This window comes from Pleurodeles waltl, chromosome 7 (genome assembly GCF_031143425.1).
Source record: "Pleurodeles waltl isolate 20211129_DDA chromosome 7, aPleWal1.hap1.20221129, whole genome shotgun sequence".
In the NCBI taxonomy this organism is placed as follows: domain Eukaryota; kingdom Metazoa; phylum Chordata; class Amphibia; order Caudata; family Salamandridae; genus Pleurodeles; species Pleurodeles waltl.
The window spans coordinates 447,485,354-447,503,992 of NC_090446.1; the positions used below are offsets into that span (position 1 = coordinate 447,485,354).

General features: G+C 43.8%; 1 protein-coding gene across 5 annotated transcripts in view; it reads right to left on the reverse strand.

The window, feature by feature from the left end:
• Positions 1-18,639, reverse strand: part of LOC138304162 (ADP-ribosylhydrolase ARH1-like) — a 61,511-nt gene that overhangs the window by 11,715 nt on the left and 31,157 nt on the right. For all 5 annotated transcript variants that reach the window (XM_069243985.1, XM_069243984.1, XM_069243983.1 and 2 more), the window contains exons 4-6: positions 8,719-8,824; positions 8,276-8,355; positions 258-441 (exon numbers count right to left, since the gene is read on the reverse strand). In XM_069243985.1, coding sequence (XP_069100086.1) covers positions 258-441; positions 8,276-8,355; positions 8,719-8,824 — 370 coding nt within the window. The remainder of the gene's footprint in view (positions 1-257; positions 442-8,275; positions 8,356-8,718; positions 8,825-18,639) is intronic.

The following is an 18,639-nucleotide window of genomic DNA, read 5'->3' on the forward strand; positions in this document are numbered from 1 at the left end:
ATCTAAAGAGAAAATGCAGTAAAAATATATTTTTTAAAAAGATGCAATTGTAAACAAAGAGATTCCCCAAGTATTAATTTGCAGAGGGAGTGAGATGCATAAAATCCCTTGAGGACACAGATGGAGAGGCATAACAGCCACTCCTAGGAACTTCAGAACAGTCATCAAATAATGTCACTGCCCAAATGTACACCTCCCAGCAAGAACCTGAAAAACCACCACGACAATGACAGTATGTAAATCAACCCCTAGCTCACCAGGCCCACTTCTCTGGGAAATACGTCCACGAAGACAGGTTGGCATCCACGTCAACACCAGCAGCTCGAACGTAATCTTGTGCCAGTGGCAAGGCTGTCATGAGCCCAGCACCCCACTGCACCAGGGGCTTCTTCTGGACAGCATAGGCAGTGAAGAGGGCAGCAGCCAAAGCACCTAGGTACCCTAAGGAGAGGGAAGAGAGCATGTGAAAAAAGCATCTCTGGACTTCTTGGCTTGTTCTGCATCCTCCTAGACCTCTTCGCAGCTTTCAACACCGTATGCCACCAACCCCTTCGCACACGCCTCTTCGACGCCGGAATTTGCCACAAAGCCCTGGACTAGCTCACCTCCTTCCTCTCTGAAAGAACCCAAAGAGTTTGCTTCCCTCCTTTCGGTCTACAGCCACCAAGACCATCTGTGGGGTCCCCCAAGGATCCTCCCTCAGCCCAACCCTTTCCAATATCTACATGGCTCCACTCACCAACATCATCCGCCCCCACGGCCTCACGATCATCTCATATGCTGACGACACCCAGCTCATCATTTCCCTCACAAGGTACCCATCTACCACCAAGAATAACCTACACGCCGGACTTCTCGCAATCGCTAACTGGATGGCAGCAAGCCATCTCAAATTGAACTCAGAAAAAAACAAGATCAGCATCTTGGGTCCCAACCAGACAGCATGGAACGACTCTTGGTGGCCCACCAACCTTGGACCACCCCCAAAACCCACCACCCACGCACCCAATCTCGGCATCATACTGGGCTCATCTCTCTTCATGACTCAGCAAATCAACGCCATATCATCCTCCTGCTTTAACACCCTTTGCATGCTACGCAAGACTTTCTAATGGATTCCTTTAGAAACAAGAAGAATGGTCACCCACACCCTCATAAGCAGCAGACTGGACTATGGCAACGCCCTCTACGCAGGGACCACAGCCAAGCTTCAGAGAAAACTCCAGCGCATCCAGAACGCAGCCGCACATCTCATCCTCAACCTCCCTCGCCACAAACACATCTCTGCCCACCTCAGATCCCTACACTGGCTGCCCATCAACAAAAGGATTATTTTCAAAATCCTTGTCCACGCTCAAAGCCCTCCACGACACCGGACCGGCCTACCTCAACGAACGAATCAACTTCCACAAACCAACTCGACAGCTCCGCTCTGCGTCCTCGCCCTCGCTACAGTCCCCTGCGTCCAATGCACCACCTCCGGCGAAAAATCCTTCTCCCACCTTGCCGCCAAAACCTAGAACTCTTTCCCCACCAACCTAAGCAAGACCCCGGACCTCCTAACCTTCAGAAAGCACCTCAAAACATGGCTTTTTGGGTAGTATACCACCCCCCTAAGCGCCTTGAGACCCTACTGGGTGAGTAGTACGCTTATGAAATTTGTTTGATTGATTGTATAGGACAAAGGGAAATATACTGTACAGTTCAAGAAGAGAGATACTGAGTAGCCTTCTACAGGACAAGACGAGGGATACAGAGAGATAGCCTTGTACAGGAAAATAACAAACATAATGATTGGAGAGTCTTGCTGAGGGCGGGGGATGGGATACTGAGTAAGCCTTGTATAGGACAAGAAGAAAAGGGATACTGAGTGAGAGCTTTGGGCAGGTTGGTGGAAGAAACATCGAGTGATCCTTCTATAGGACAACAAGAAGAGGGATATATAGTGGAAATCTTGTTCAGGATGGGGAAACATATATTCAATGAGCCTACTACAGCACATGGAAATGGGGAGCCTTGCACAGGACAAGACCAGATATACTGACAGTGATCTAGTAGACCGGTGGGATACTGAGGAACAGCCTTGTACATAACAGGAGTAGGGGCATGGAATGAGAAAAATGTACAGGATGGAGGAAACATAATGGACAAGAGGGTTTTATAGGGATACAAGAAATTGATACTGAGGTCTTATGTAGCAGGATTAGATGGACAGTGAAATAAAGTCTGGTCCAGTCTGGGAAAGGGCTACTGTATGACAGCCACTGTCACATACGTTCAGTGATGCAGAGCACTAACCTTGTATAATGCTAGGTCAATGTTATTAAGGGCCCGATTTAGGAGTAGGAGGCAGAGGTACTCCATCACAAATGTGACGACTATACTGCCCCTTATTAGAAGTGCATTCTATCCCATGGCACTTGTATTAAGACAGGCAGGATATCCATCACGTTTGTGAGAGAGTAACCCATCCACCAAACTCTAAATCAGGCTTTAAGTGAGAGCCCTTCCCACAGACATTTTATTATGCAAGCACCAATACCTGTATAAAAGGCCAAAAACCCAGACATCCTGTACAGCTGCAGGAACTCTTTCCTCCTTAGACGTCTGCGATGTATTTAAGTTTTCAGACTTCTGACTGAATAACCCGAGAACGATGCTTCTGCTCCTGTAACCAGCTTCTGAGCAGAACTATCCATGACAAATTTGGACTATCATGATATGCACACCAGCCTACTGAATAGTCAAATTTGACAACTTAGCAGAAGACAAACTATGTTGTCAGACTGGGCCTCAACCTGAAAAACTGGATAGCATATCAGAATTGATGAAATGTCTCCAAAAGTTACACGTGGAAATGTACAATACTATGTGGAGTGCAAAAACAAAGTCCTCTAAGCAGGGGCTGGGGAGGAATTAAATACTCTCCAAAAATACACTCTCTCCAGTATACCCCATTGGATACTTTTGGTACATGCCTACTCATCTGCCAGGTTAGGTTCGCTCCTATTAAGGAATAGCAGATTCCATATGTGATGGGAACACAGCTCTTGAATACGTTTGACCAGTTTATGAGACCCCAACAAAACCATGCTGTCTTCAGGAAAGCCCAGAAAACTTGGTTTGCCCAGCAAACCTTTGGAATCTAGGAAGCCACAATGATATCATCTCATCTCTAGGAGGCCAAGACCTAGCCACCAAAATAATAAGCATATTCACATGTAAGGTGCACCATAACTGGACTCTTAATCAATTGACCACAGGGATGTAGAGAGAAAACGTCAAATACAGCAAGACCAGAAGTACAGTGCAAAAAAGCATGTGCACAACAAGGAACAGGATAGTGAGAGAGAACATCATACAGGGCATGGGAGCGAGGTGCTGAGCAACAACGTTTCACAGGATAAGAGATGAGGTACAGAGGTAGAACGAAATAAAGGACAGGAGGAAGGATGGTGACCAACAACCTTTCACATGATAGTAGGAGAGAGACAGTGTAAAGAACCACATACAGCACAGGGGAGAGCTATGAGGAACAGCCTTTCATACGATAAGAGAAGAAAGACAGAGCGAGAACAACATACAGGACAAACAGAGAGATAATGAGCAACCACCTTTTACAGACAAAAGGGAGAAAAATGGAACAAGAGGCTCATACAGGACAAGGTAAGTGATACTGAGTGAAAACATGATACAGGACGGGGTCGAATATGGCACAAGAATTTTTTTTTACAGGGACATGTGGAGCAATACTGATTGGGAAACTCATACAAGACAAGGGGAGGGATAGTGAGCGAGGACCACATACAGGACAAGACCAGGAGAATCAAGCAAAACCACTGTACAGCACAAGGGAAGGTATACTGAGCAAGGCCCCTTTACACAAGAACAGTGAAAAAGTATATGTGAGAACATGGGACAAAGGCAGGACTAATGACCAGTAGCTGTATAAAGGAAAGTGGAGGGGAAAAAAGTGACATATAATGTGTGCCATGTATTTGTGTAACCCCCATCTGATGGGCACGATCATGTAGATTGTCTCTGTTGGACCATCTTTTGCATGGTATTCCCACAGATATTTGCCTTCCTCAGCTGAATCCGTTTTTATTGGTCAAAGGACACTGCACACTTTACTCCTGCTAACCAGTAGTAAAGTGCTTGTGCTCTCCATATTAAACATGATAAAATTGGAATACACCAAATTGTCACATTTGAGTTACTTATAAGGCCCTAGTAAATGGTGCTGCAGGAACCCAAGTCCTGTAAATTCAATACCAAAAGTGGGCTGCAGAGCTCATTGTGGCACCCACTACAGTGGCCCTGTAAAACATGCCTAGCCCCTGCTAGTTTAAAACTGCCATTGCAAACTGGCAAAATAAACACTTTCCAGGCCTAAACCGTCCTTTTCAAATACTTATAATACACCCCAGGCTAGACACACCAAAAAATGCCCGCCCACAGGGCGAGGGCATGGAATTTAAAAGGTAGGACAGTTGTTAAGTTCTACATATCATGGCAATGAAAATCTCCAATAAAATGTTTCACTGCAGCAAGGCTGGCTTTATCATAGAAAAGGAATAGGGCACTTTATAGTTTTTTTTATAATGCATAACATCAGTTTGGGACCAGCTGAAAGAAAAATGACTCAATGATTTATTGTAAAAGGAATTTAAAATCCAACCTAACTGTAAAGTCGGATTTCAAAGTACTATTTTGAAAGTAATATTAAAGTACCATTTTAAAAATGCCACTTTTAGAAAGTTAAAAGAGAGATGATGGACGGAATGCTGAACCATGCAAACATTCACCCCCAGTCACAAAGATCTGAGTTTAATCAATCATTTTTTTGCCCAGCACGCCACCCCACTTTGGACCCAGCCATATGCAAATCAGTCTCGACCCTGTTCCCCGTGGGAACAGTCTAACCTGAACTGCCAAGCCAAGTCCTCCCTGGACTGGAAAAAAGCATCCTGGGACCGGTTTCAGGGTATTAGCCTTAGTCAGCCATGCTAGCTTGAATCCACGGGCGCAGTGAGCACGGGACCCACATCTGGGCATGCCCTTCCCACTTAGGGAGACAAAAGCAAAACGAGCAGATGATGGACAGAATACTGAACAATGCAAACATTCACCCCAGTCACAAAGAACTGGGCTTAATCCATTGTTTTAGAAAGTTGGCATTTTAATGCCTCAGCCAAATGTGCCTTTCTGCCATTGCCCAGAAACACCTCACTGCTAATGGCTCTCCTGCAGTGTGATGTGTATTGCGCTCCCAGACAGTAGGCAAAGTATCTGTGTGACAGGAGTTGTGGGACTTCCTAACAGGATAGCTAGGGAGGAGCTGTTTCCCAGCCCTGATTACACGGCAAAGGGACCTGCTCTGGCACACACAGAAGAACCTGCCTCTAGGCATGCCCCTGTCTTTTTCACTAGCCAGGTTGAAACCAACCCCAGAGGAAAAGGAGGAACTGACTAGAACCAGTTTTGGAGCTAGACAAATGGGTGTCCCTCGCCCACAGGCTGGCACTGGGCATAAAAGTGGCTCCTCAAAACCTAAACTCAGAACTCTCTTGAACCTGTGAAGACCCAGAAGAAGGACTGCCCTGCTGTCTGAAACCTAAAGGAAGACTGGACCTGCTTGTCTTTAACATAGGACACAAGAAGTTACTCCAAGGGTCATTTAGCTGACGGCCTTGTAAACCAAAGGAATACAACAAGTTCCAGAGGCGTTTCCTGCTTCCCATCTGACTAGATACAACTAGACCTGACCTGGCCCCGTTTGCTTGCCTCTATGACAGTGAATTCTGATCCTCGCACCCCCCACCACCAAGTGTTGTCTCAAGATCCTGGACCATTCCGCTGGTTGGAGTCAGAATGCACTTCTTTCTACCTATCTCAAGGTTTTACTTAATTTGACACAGCTCAATGCAGTTGCACAGCTCCTCTCAATAGGAAGATTCAATGGAACCAAGACAGAGCGCTGCAGGCCCACACTGAGCATCAAAGTCAAACCTGGTCTGGTATCTATCCTGTGCTACATCCCTGTCAGCCTAAATTTGTGACTTTATCTCAGTCCGGCACAACCAGATACCCGCAGTGGCTGCTATTTTGAACCTACAACAGTAAAAATTCATAACTACTGTTCTACTGATTGGATTTTTGTCATTTAGTGCCATTTTGTTTATTAAAGTATTCTATTTGTTTCTGAATTGGCTTGGCCTTTTTCTTGTGTTTTCACTGTTTTGATGTTGAGTACTGCATAAATGCTTTACATATTGCCTCTAAGTTAAGCCTGACTGTTTTTGCACCACGCTACCAGAGGCTTAAGCACAGGTTTCTTTAGTGACGAAAAAGAATGGGCTGGAGTTAGAGGGGGTGAGTGTTTTTTTTGTGATGGATTTAACAAACATGAGGTGGAATCAAGATTACGCATCCGTGGTATTCAGCATCAAGACCACCTGCAGTACCGAAAGCAACATCTGAGCAAATTTGTGAACCCAGGCACTTATTTTACAAATTAAGCACTGTCTGACACCCATGGCTGTTCCACCATTTGAACAGAATAGAATAACAATCCAGATCTTTCCATGCTTCTCTCCCCAATCTGGAATGTTATCCCTTTGGTTCTCAGGTCCATGCGCACCTATTTTGCTTTTTACAAAAGCAACAAAACCCAGCGTTTTTTATTTTAATGATAGATTCGGTAGCTTCTGTCAAAGGACAAGTGTCCAGTGTTAGAAGTATACATGTTTGAGAAATAGTTTATAACTAACAAAACAAAACATACCTCTTCACTGTTGAGGGGAATTTACTAGATTTCCCAACTAACCAATCCAAGGTAATCCTGCTAGATCAGGTGTCTTCAATCAGTCAATTGTGAGCGACTAGCAGCTTCCAGATCCTTCAGGTTAGCTCCCAGCCTTTAGTTTATTTGTTTCTAATCACAGGGTCACATTTTCCTTTTAAAGTTAAGGGAAGGTTGTGTTTACTTTAGATTATTAGGTTGCAGAGAGCAGGGCCTGATAATTAGCAGTGCTCAGTCGGATTTATTACCAGGATCAAGCTGGGGCACAGAGATGAAGAACTGAAGCTCAGAGATATTTAACTCTTAAATAAAAGTCCTTCTCAACTCAATGTTGGAGAATGAGAACAAAATTATGTTTCCGAATGCTGTTAAATGGAGAGAATTCAGTTTGATCTCATTTCAAAGTGTCACATTGACAAACAGCAGGCCTCTTGCTCCCAGTGACCAGTAGACACTATGCCATATGTACAACTGAAAAAGACAGTCATTTTTTTTTTAAATGGGAGAAATTTTAAAGTGCAAAAAATGTTCCATACTTTGAACATTTTTGCAGAACATTTTCAGCACTTTAAATGTTTCCCATTTAACAAAAACAGTTGTATGTTTGTGTTATATATGTAACAGTGCCACATATGGTGAAAGGTATGTCCTGTTGACAAAAGTACATACAACACACACTCTCAGTCACCCATACACATATATCCAATTCATACGCACACATGGTCATACATCCCCAAGGACCATGTTCTTACTGACATGAATGGCAGCCCTGTCACAGTGCTCCTAATCAAAGTATTTTGTTCAAACCATATTATTTGGCTCTAAGGACATTAGGCTTAAAGTCAATGAAGTAGGGATGTCTAGTAACCATGTACGAGTTGTTTAGCCTTCAGTAGCTCACAATGATTTTCACTGATCAGAAGTAGTTCTCACTAAAGAAAAGGCTGGCAACCCCTGAGCTAGGTCTTTATGCTAGTGCTATGCACCTTTTCTCTGTGCCCCATACCTCGAACCACTACAATGTCCTGAGCACCCGAGCCTCTCCTGTGCCACTCACTCTTTATTGAACAACTGGCAGTGGAACAAAGTCAACATGAACCTAATAGCCTAAACAGACCACACAGCAGAGAGGAACACGATGGCTATCAGCAATTACTAGCCAGTAACTGGAGTACAGCTCTACTGCTATGGTTAAGGTCTCTGAGACAGACTACTAACTAGCTCTTATGGAATACATGAAACCCTATGCAACACCACAAAAGCAGTGGGAGGAGCAACAGGAGGATAAAACTTACATGAAAACAACATGTAAAAGACCAACCATACTCAACTTATACTACATAACTTCTCTTCAGACATGTGATAAGAGCACAGAAGAGAAAGAAACCACACAGGAAACTAAACCTAGGACAGGAGCAGTTTCAATAAGCAAAGCTTCACTCCTCGTCGTCTCATGATCAGAGCCCTTACCAGTGGGGTGATGATGGGTCATGCGCCCACTCTCCACGCTGACACGAATTAGGTCCTGCAGCTCGGAGGGCCGGGGATACCTGCAGGGGAAGCAAACCAAATTTTTGAAGACAAGTGGTGGAAAATTTGGTCTGTCAACGCAACAACACATCTTGCAACAGCAACATTACACAGTGTTAGACTAAAACAGAGATCCACAGCACACATCACAATACAATGTGAGACCAGCCTAGCATATTTAATATGGGTCTGCATGAGATCCCTATGGAGCTCAACAGTATATCAAATCGCTCAACATTCATCGCCCCCCGCAGTGAAGCAGCCTAATAGGAATGGCTGGAATTCAGTCTGAATAATATAAGTACAATAAAAGCATAAGGAGATGGAGAGGAAGAACAGGAAGCACAAGAGAAAATAGAGCGACAGATACAAACATTCCTCACCTGAGGCCAATACACATTGCTCTCATTGCAGCTCCACAGCCTGTGGCTGTTGGATTGAACGGGATCCGATAACCGTTTAATTCTCCTGGCCTCAACTGGGACGTACCTTTCAGGAAAACAGAGACAGCATGTGAAACTGTATGCACAAGCTGGAGGTGTCTATTGGTGTCATTCTTGGGTGTTTGAACACGTTTGAAATGTCTTTGTTTATCCAAATATAGTTAGGAACACATCACTAGGAAAGCAGCCAGGTGGTGCTCACTGTGAAAACAAGTGGACAAGCTGTAGGCACAGTAGGACAAACCTATTCATGTTCGGCTCTGTGGAAAAGACCACAGACTAGGATGCTGATACGAGACTGGTGCTATGAATGAGATATCCTTGGTGACTATACAGAAGGTGTCTGGCTAGTGGTGGACTAGGGCAATGTTTCATCAAATCAATGCTTCTGAAGGGTAGGCAGGTCCGGGGATGATTCTGGTTCCACCTTTCCGGCACAAGTCATCCCCTTTTTATTTATTTGGTTATTACTAAAGCTTTAGGTGCTACTGTCAGGTTCAAATTTAAGATTGTAGCAGGCCCCCTTGCTCCCACATTGGATTGTTTGCCCTCACCCAGCCACCATGCTGCACTGCAACATCCATAGCGTTATGTAGTGGGTTGGTACCTCCCAGACACCCACCTCACTCCTCTGCCACAAAACTATCTCAGGCCTTATGTTTCATGGGTACCACAAGGTGTGCAGCACAGCTTGATCAGAGATGGTGCCACTGAATATTTGGAGGGAACACATCTTAGTGCAGGCACCCACTGTGAGTTGGCCACATATAGGCCTGAGGCAGCGTCAGTCATGTGTGAGGCTGGTCTCCCTGAAAGACAGATATGGCAAGGATACCGTTGGACGTATGTTAGACTAATCTTTAATATAGTGTTGTTGCCTTAGGTGCTCCTGCAGCAACTGTCTGTGGCCCCACAACACACGAAATGGGTCATTTACAGTTGGTAAAAAGATTGTGATTGTAACTTATATCCTTTATGCCCATTTTAGCATTAGGGAGGATTTGAGTTAAACTGTGCTTACACCTGTGTTTGCACAAGCAGCCACTACCAAATCTTTCTGGTGGTAATTGGCTCCCACTAAACTGAGGACATAATACAAGAAAGGTGTTCTCCATCCAAAAGAAAATGTTATTTTCACAAGAGTGTTTTTGGATCTTGTAGTGTGGCATGAGCCACTGCAAAAGTTGAAAGAAGATAGCAATGTGGAGAATCCCAGGGTGGGGTACAAATGGTGGGATAAAAAGAAACCGCCACAGCTACACAAACGGTATTCCAATTCTTCGTTAGACTGGGTAAGCTTGGTGGAAGAGATTTGTTTTCAGCCCCTTTCGGAAGCTGTAAAGTCCCTCCTGATCTATTAGTATGGAGTTCTCAACTACCAGATCTCTAGGAATTGAGTACCCAGAGTCTTGCCTCCTTTGCAAATTTGTTTCAAATCAGGTTGTATTGTAAGCTGAGCACGTCCCTCAAGGTAATTATAGATATAGGGCCAGTTAGGTCTTGGCGTAGGATAATACTCTGTCACAAATGTGATGGATTTCCCGTCTGCCGTATTACAATTCCATTATCTGCTATGGGGATCGTAATATGACAGACGGGATATCCGTCACATTTGTGAAGGACTATTCCCTCCGCCAAAACCTAAATCAGGCCCATGGTTTCCAGATATGGTTTCCAGTCCTGAGCTTCTGTGTGCTAGCAGTATTGTAGTTCTGTTTTGCTTCTGATGCTCTAATAAGATTAAAAACTGAATAACATGCTTTGTGAGTAAAAAGTTCAGGACTGGAGACGATGTTCATATTAACCTGGAGTAAAGCGGTCATTTTAAGTGTATGATTTTACTTTCTACTGCAGATATCACGATACAGGGCGTTATGAAGTAACAATTAGGTTTCTGGTGCGTTTGGGGCTTTATGACTGGGATGCTTGGTGAGATGTTCATAGCATCTTCAAGGATATCCTTTCCTCCTCAGGGAGCCAAAGTAAGGATTTTAATGCTGTAGTCATCTGGTCAGGGCCCAGAAATAGTCTAACTGTTTAGCTTTGGACGAGGTGGAGTTTTGTCATGTTCTCCTTGGGAACCACTATGTACAAGATTTTACAGAACTCCAGGTGGCACAGCACAATGTTGGACAAAATCTGCTTTGTGAGCAAGAGAAAAATGTTGCTGAGTGTATTCACTTGAACGTGTGTACTCAGCAAGAGCTGTGTGCTTGCAAAAAGAACAGAGCAGATTTGAATGTGATATCCGGGGGATACCAAACAGCAGCTGGTCTAGGTTGACCCTGCCAAACAGTGACACTTTCCTCTTAGAACAAGTGAAGAAGTTTGTTTCCCCTCATCAGTTGCTGTCTGTGGTAAGTACATTTAAATGCCTTGGCGTTTCATGAAGTCTTTTCCTGCGAGGAGCTTATCTGGAAATCATCCTCAAACTGCTAAAAGCGAGAGAGAAGATTTCTACGGCCCAGTTATACAAGGCAAGGTCGCAAGTATGACTTTCTTTTATCCCACTCAGTACTTGCACACCCTTTTTGACAACCACCTCACTCTTAAACGTACATTTCATTCATGTGATTTAAGTAGCCACCAAAAAAAGATCGCAGCCTTGGGGGAATGTTGCAAGCTATCGTATAGGGGTTTGAAAGGTTGGTCATGCGTAGTGAGAATCCGTGATACCAATGTACCGACATGTGACTGACCCCATTCTAAACCAAACAGTTTTTCAGATAAACTCTAATCCCCTAAAGCCAAGGAGAAACTGTGCACTATATGACCCCCAGTGTCCCTATTTAAGAATTAACAACTTCAGCGTTTCCTGCAGACACAAACAGGACAAACCACTCACTAACTTATTTAAAATACTCATCTTTAGAATTTGGGCTAATGATCACAAAAAAGGGACAGCGATACGAATACCAAATATTTTAAAACATCTCTTGTATTGACATCAACTTGCGGCTGACTATGGACAGGCTTTGTGCCTACAACAGTAGTGAGCACAGGGACCACCCACTTTGAAGTAGGTGGTCACTACTTCAAGGGTGTATATATAACTCATAACTTCTTGGTTGTGTTGGGAAACAGCTTCTAAGATTAAACAAGCACTGGCGAAGCCTTGAAACCTATTGGCCCAGGCAATGCTTTGTTCATACTTCTCTTAAGCCGCACAAATCGCCGGAAAAGGAGAGTTCAGTGTGTAGGGGATCTGGTGCCCCTGAATATTTAGAAGTGATTAAGAGTTGGAACCATCAAGGAGGATCTATGGAGGAGCCCAAAAGCACAAAGGGAAGTGGAAGCATGTCTTAACAAGTGGTCTGCAACACAGACCTAAATATAGGCATGCGAGTGGGCCGTTCTTTCATGGTTGTCTTAGAAAACAGGCATCAAAAGGCCCTTTTGTGATGGAGAAGGGTCTGTTTCATTGCTTCCACTGCACTCTTGGGTATGACTCAGTATATGTGCCTGCGAGTTGTAGTTGTTTTGAAGAGTTTGAAGGTGCTGCTCTTCCTTCTATGAGCATGCAGGAGAAACTGTAAAGGGGTTATTCAGCCATAGCATGCAAAAAGTGGCAGCCGAAAGGAGTTATTGGGAGGAAGAGAAGATGAGGCCTGTGGGGCCAAGCTGGAAAGGTGAGGGGTGCAACAAAGTTTAACAGTGGGTGACATTATTGTTCAAAGCCGTTGAACAGGGAGAGCTATGTGAAGGAACAGATGAGCTGGGGAAAGTGGGGAAGCAAAACCGAGTGAAGAGTGAGAATGTGGGGAAAGTGAATTGATGTAGCACCCAGCACTGATAGCAAGAAAACACATGCAGTCCAATGGATTGGTGAAAGACAAAGAAACAATCACTTTCTTGAAAACAAGCAACTTTAGTAGTGGGACGATTCAAGTCAACCAGTCAGAAGCCTTTGAGACAGAAATGCTCCTTGGTGAGACAAACATGAATAGGTTGGAAAATCAGCAAATCAAGAAGAAACAATTGAACTGGACAACAAAGCCATCCAATCATGAGCAGGAGCTGACCTGAAACCCACTTTATGTGCTTTTAAATATATCTTTATTAGCATTTAAAAACATGAGGACAATTTTGCACAGTGATGATGCTCACATGATTAGAGCATATAGCTCCATATAATAACCAACAATACATAGGAAGCAGTCTCACACAGTTTTTCTGTAGTTGTCTCCTATTCTCCATTCTACTCATGCATCCATATTTCCAGCACTAGTGTTTTTGAGGTGTGGGGGGGTGGAGGGGGAACTGATCTCCAATGTGAGTGATGATACTGCTTTAATCTGAGGCATTCGGTGCATGTGGTTTTGGCTATATGGTTTCTCCTCTAGATTCTGAAATCCTGATTTTCAGGGGTTCTGGGATAGTGCTAGGGATCTGAGCACTTCGAGGAGAAATGACCAATGACTTATAAAGTACTATAAACGTGTAACTAACAAACGAGGAGTTTTTAGGAGCTGAACCCTTGGTGGCTTAACGTCTAGGATCTAGGGGATAAGTAGCTGGCTGTCTCCAGGCAGCTTAAAAACATGTCTGGCCAGCACAGACATTCAGATATTATGTCCAACTGAAGGGAGTAGTGGTGTAACCCATAAAATAATCAGCTTGTCGGGGCTAATTGTGCCATATATTTATATATCTGCGCAGTTAGGAGGGTCTGCCCTATTGATATTTACCATTACTCTTGTGGGGTCCCACCCAGACTGCATCTTACCCCATGTTCCCTCCTCTGCTCCCCGCTGCATCATCATCTGAGTCATTCTGTTCGGTAACCATGTCTCCGTCCTGAAGTTCCCTGGTCTCCAAAACCTCTCCCCACAGCCCTGACATAGGAAGCCTCCTGATTCCCCAGGCATACTTCCTACGAAGTATATTGTCTTCAGCCCTAGCCCATGTGGAGACATCACTCGCTCATGCTTCCACTAACGGACCAATCCGTGACTTCCATGCCAATGCAATTCTGTGCCTAGTTAATGCAAGAGCCAGATCCAGAAATCTAGTGCCCACTCCATGCGCTTTGGGTCAAGAAAAGCATGCCAGGAGGCAAGTTTCTATTGTAGAGGGTAGGGTGTGCCCGAGTGCCACGTTGAGACATTTAGAGCTACATTCCAATAACTCTGGAGTGCTGGGCATCCCCATGTCATGTGGCTAAATTCAGCATCTAGTGTTGTTGTGTAGCCATTTTAGTTATAGCTCCATGCACGTTATTTTAACACACTAGGCCGCTGTGCACTTTAACCTAGATATGTTTTATTCAGCTTTGCTTTAATATTATTACAATAACCATTTTTACGGTCTTGTTTTATTTTCATCTATCTAACTGTTTTTGCCTAGGCCAGCACTCTGTTCTTGATCACTCTGTGCTTCATTCAAGGCTACAGCTCGGCACATTGCCAGTGAACGTGGTAGAAGTTTAGTCTCCAACATTCCTAGAAAATACACATCCTTACGTAGGGACATTTTCTCAGAACATCAGCTGTGTTATTGCATAAACACTTCCTTGTCCCTTACACGTTAGAGGGAGATTCCAGCCAGGGAACCACAACTGTATGCTGATTGCTTCACTACAGATGCTAACGCAGACCACAGGCCTTTGCTCAGGTATGGGGGTTGATGTCTTCCCAGGGGAACCTGAAAGGCAGAACTAGAGCTTAACATGCTGTGCTCAGATTATAACTTAGTTAGGAAATAGTCCATCGATCATAGTGACAATATGATAGCGTTGTTTTTATGCTTCACTCTTCTCATCACAATTTTAATATTGTCATGTTGTGTTGTCCTGGTTATTGCAGCTCACGCTTTGCTATCTAAGATGCAGTTGTTTTATTAAACTCATTGTTGAAATATATACTGCCTATGTTTGTCGTTTATATATGAGACTGAATTGTAAATGAGAGAACCGGATGCGACCTGAGTGACCACGACTTCCCCGAGAAGCCTAGTATGTCATGTGTTCGGCTGCCCAATCATCCCTATCCTTTGGTAGAGATGAGGCACTGTTGGTTAGCCGGAGCAAAACTCGGATTAGAGTGACAGGTGTCACCCGCAGTGGGTTAGATTCAGTTTCCCACACAGCAGACGATTCTGCTGCTCAAAATCCAGTAGTCTCATTAGAATAATGAGAGCCTATGCGACATGGCGCCGCCAACGTTTGGTCAGACTCTAATTGTCGGGTCCTCCGGAGTATCTCTGTCTCATTATATATAATGATACCTCAATACCGTATGCAGAGACGTCCGTAGTACTGAGGATTTCCACCCCAGCTGCGTAGGCTATCCTATTTGCAGCTGGAGGTTGTTCAAGCTTGAACCTTAAAAGGAAAGCCCTATTTGGTGTGCCTTCTCTGAACTTATAGAGTCACTACAATGGCGAATCCACAGCAGGTACAAATAGCGGTTAATATAAGACAACCTCTAACTACACATTTCTGAGCGAATGGCCTAATGGCGCAGGGAGGGTCTAGTCACATTTGTGGTGGATGCCCATGTAGCCTATAGAACAGAACTTTTTTATTCTTGGGTCACATTTCCAGCAGTTGATGAGAACACGAATACATTTCACCAATATACACCTGCAAATGCGCCTGGACAATACAGAGCATACGCATATTTAGAAATACCTCTATCTTATCAAGAACATAATAATTGGCTTGATGGCGCCCTACCCCACAAAATATTACCAGTAAGGTTCGGTCCTCTAAGTAAGGGCGGTCGTACCTGGCCTTTATTGGCCACTTATACACCACATCCTGCGGTTGCAAATTTAGCGGTAGCTGAGGTTCGTCGTTTATATACTGAACTAATAGCGATATATAGACGATGAGTACAATTTGTAATGCACACATTAAATACAAACCCAGCACGTGCTGCTCCAGCACATCCACATGCAGCAACGCCAGGTATAAATCCTGCGACTGTACATTAGATTATGGGTAAAGTACCCGCCAAACAAGAGGAAACTCCGTTTTGGTTAGCACAAAAGATCAATGCGCTGGAGGCAGTATTTCCCCATACGGGACCACAGGAAAACATAGAATATTAACAATGTGCTTGCCCTTTGGGATGGTCCCTATAGTAGATAACTGTAATATCTGGGGCACGGTGTTTGCCGCGCTCTATACAACCGCACATGGAACACCGACACTTGCCAATTTACGGGAGGTATTGAAATAAATTCAAGATGAATACGGGGCTGCCCTGGCCTTAGATTTAGGGATGCAATTGATGGGCAATTTTGCCACAGTATCCTCAATCATTTTAAGTAATCTTAAAGAGGAAGCGGTGGCGCTTGCAGTGCGCATGCGGCTCCGTGACGTTCCGCAACAGGATCAGGAACGAGAGCTGCCTAAAATAATAATTGCAGGGACCTATTCAAGTATTGGTCGAGATAGTCTAGGGGCCAGACCACAAAAAACACAATTTCAAGGTAAATAGAGTAAAGATTCCCCTAAGCAAGCACCTGCGCTAATAAACGCTGATATAAAAAGCAACAAACTCCTAAAAAAAAAAAAAGAGAGTGGTGAATCTCCGCGTAAGGAGACCCTGCAGAACAGATATAATCTCAGAAATAGAGACAATATAAAAACGCCTGATCGATATCAATATACTGATAAACGCCAATCTCGTTCCTTTCTGTACTCATCAGAAAAACCAAATGAGAGAGGTGGGCGATCAGAGCGAAGGAAGAGAGTACGTGAAACCGAGACAGGAATCACAACGCTCTTCTGAGGTTTCTGTTAAAAAGGAAGAGGAACCCACCCAACAAAAACCACAATTCAAAAAGAAAAAAAAGTGGCAGCAGTCACAGTCTGACATGCCACTCAGGAAGAGGGTCCTCTTGAAGAACAAGAAATGGGCTCTAGCACTGCTACACAGCGCAGCAGAGATCACAATAGTTTGCCGGAGTCTTCTAGAGCATCTGGAGGTGAAAGCAACTGATGACTTTATACAAGTAGAGACTGCGGACATGCGTGTCTCCATGCCTGATAGGGTGTATAAAGTAATGTTACGGTTAGAAGGAGACATTGAAAGCATAATAGACGCAATCTTTTGGTATCGCGTAGTAAACATATATGATGTTTTGTTGGCCGAACAATATTGGCCACCTGAATTTGTCTGTCCCTGCCCATATAAAGATGTTATTAAACCTTCCTTCTCGCCCCTTGTTCCAGAGGAACTTGCCGAATCCTATTCCATTGAATGGGCTTTGGCACAAGCACCCACATTATACAGAAATCACATAGGATGGGATAAAGAATCCCCCTACCATGCAATTCCAATTAAAAATTAACCTCCACCGCAACCGCAGTATCCTGTAAAACACGAAGCAAAAGCACTGGTGAGAGAAATACTCACGCAATTAGAGTACCAGGGCGTAATTGAACCCCGTGTCTCGCCAATGAATAATCCATTATTCCCAGTAGCTAAACCAGACCATTCATCTAGAATAGTCTTAGACTACAGACATTTAAACAGTCATACACACACTTAAGCTGTCCAAAACTTGCATAGCACAGCACTAATGAACAATATAGTGCGTAAAAAATACAAAACAACACTGGACATTTCCAATGTTTTTTTTTTCCAGAATAAAGAGCCTGACAGTAGAGACTTAACAAGTTTCAGTGCACTAGGCTCCCAGAAAAAATTCTGTTGTTTACCTCAGGGGTATAAGAACAGCCCAGGACTGTTCGCAACTTGTGTTACTGCGATTTTGCACTAGATTGACCCTGGAGCATTGTCCTATGTAGATGATATCTATCTAACGAATGATGAATTACTACAACATGAAAGACGGGTAGCCAGCATTGTTGTCGGATTTGCTGAATTTGGCTTCAAATTCAACTTCAAAAAAACAAAAATGGTCTTCCTCAGCGTCCTGTTCCTAGGATATGAGCTGTCAAGTGAAGGAAAGAGCCTAGCGCCACAACTCTTAGAGAAATGCGCACAGTTACAACCAGCAAATACGATTTAAAAAACTCCAATCTCTATTGGGTTTCCTAAATTTTGGCAGAACTTACATTCCAGATTATGCTACACGCATAAAACCTTTACACGATCTAATACATCCCGATTTTTCAAGTAAATTCTGGAAAATTGAACATATACGCATTCTTCGAGAGTTGCAAACAGACATGCTTGCAGCACAACACTTACACACAAGGGACAAAAAAAAACACATTTGGTCATCAGAGTAATAGCTGGGACCATCGGTTTCACCTATGTGACATTCAATGAAGGTGAGACAGTCCCGATTGCATACAAATCACACTTATGTTTAGCGGCAGAACAACGCTTTGCTCCCACTGAGAAAATTCTCACTGCTGTGCAGATGGCTGTAATTAAAGAAAGACCTCTTGCCCAAGGAAAACACATTATTGTTGTTTCTCAGATCCCAGCCCTAGAGGCTGTTACAAAAGCCAGTGTTCCAAATGCAAAAGCATTACATCCACGTTGGATACAATGGGCTACGTCTCTGACAGCCACTGATGTAGACTACATTTTTGACCCAAAGTTACAAACTCAAGAATTTTTACAATACGAAATAGAATACCCAGTTCCAGCAAATACATTGCCTATTGAACAATATCATAGAGTTGTGTACACCGATGGCTCAGCACAACCTGCAATTGGAACTAAACACCAATATTCTGCTGCGTGCGCAGTCGTAAGTGGCTACATGGAAGGCAATACATTTTGTCCTCTACATACCTTTATGCAAGCCCTAGGGGATTGCACAGCACAATTGGCAGAACTGAAAGCTCTGCTGATGGCACTGGAAAACACGGATCCTGCACAGCTTACGCTGATTGTTTGTGATTCGTATTATTGTGTTCAGTTCTTCAATAAA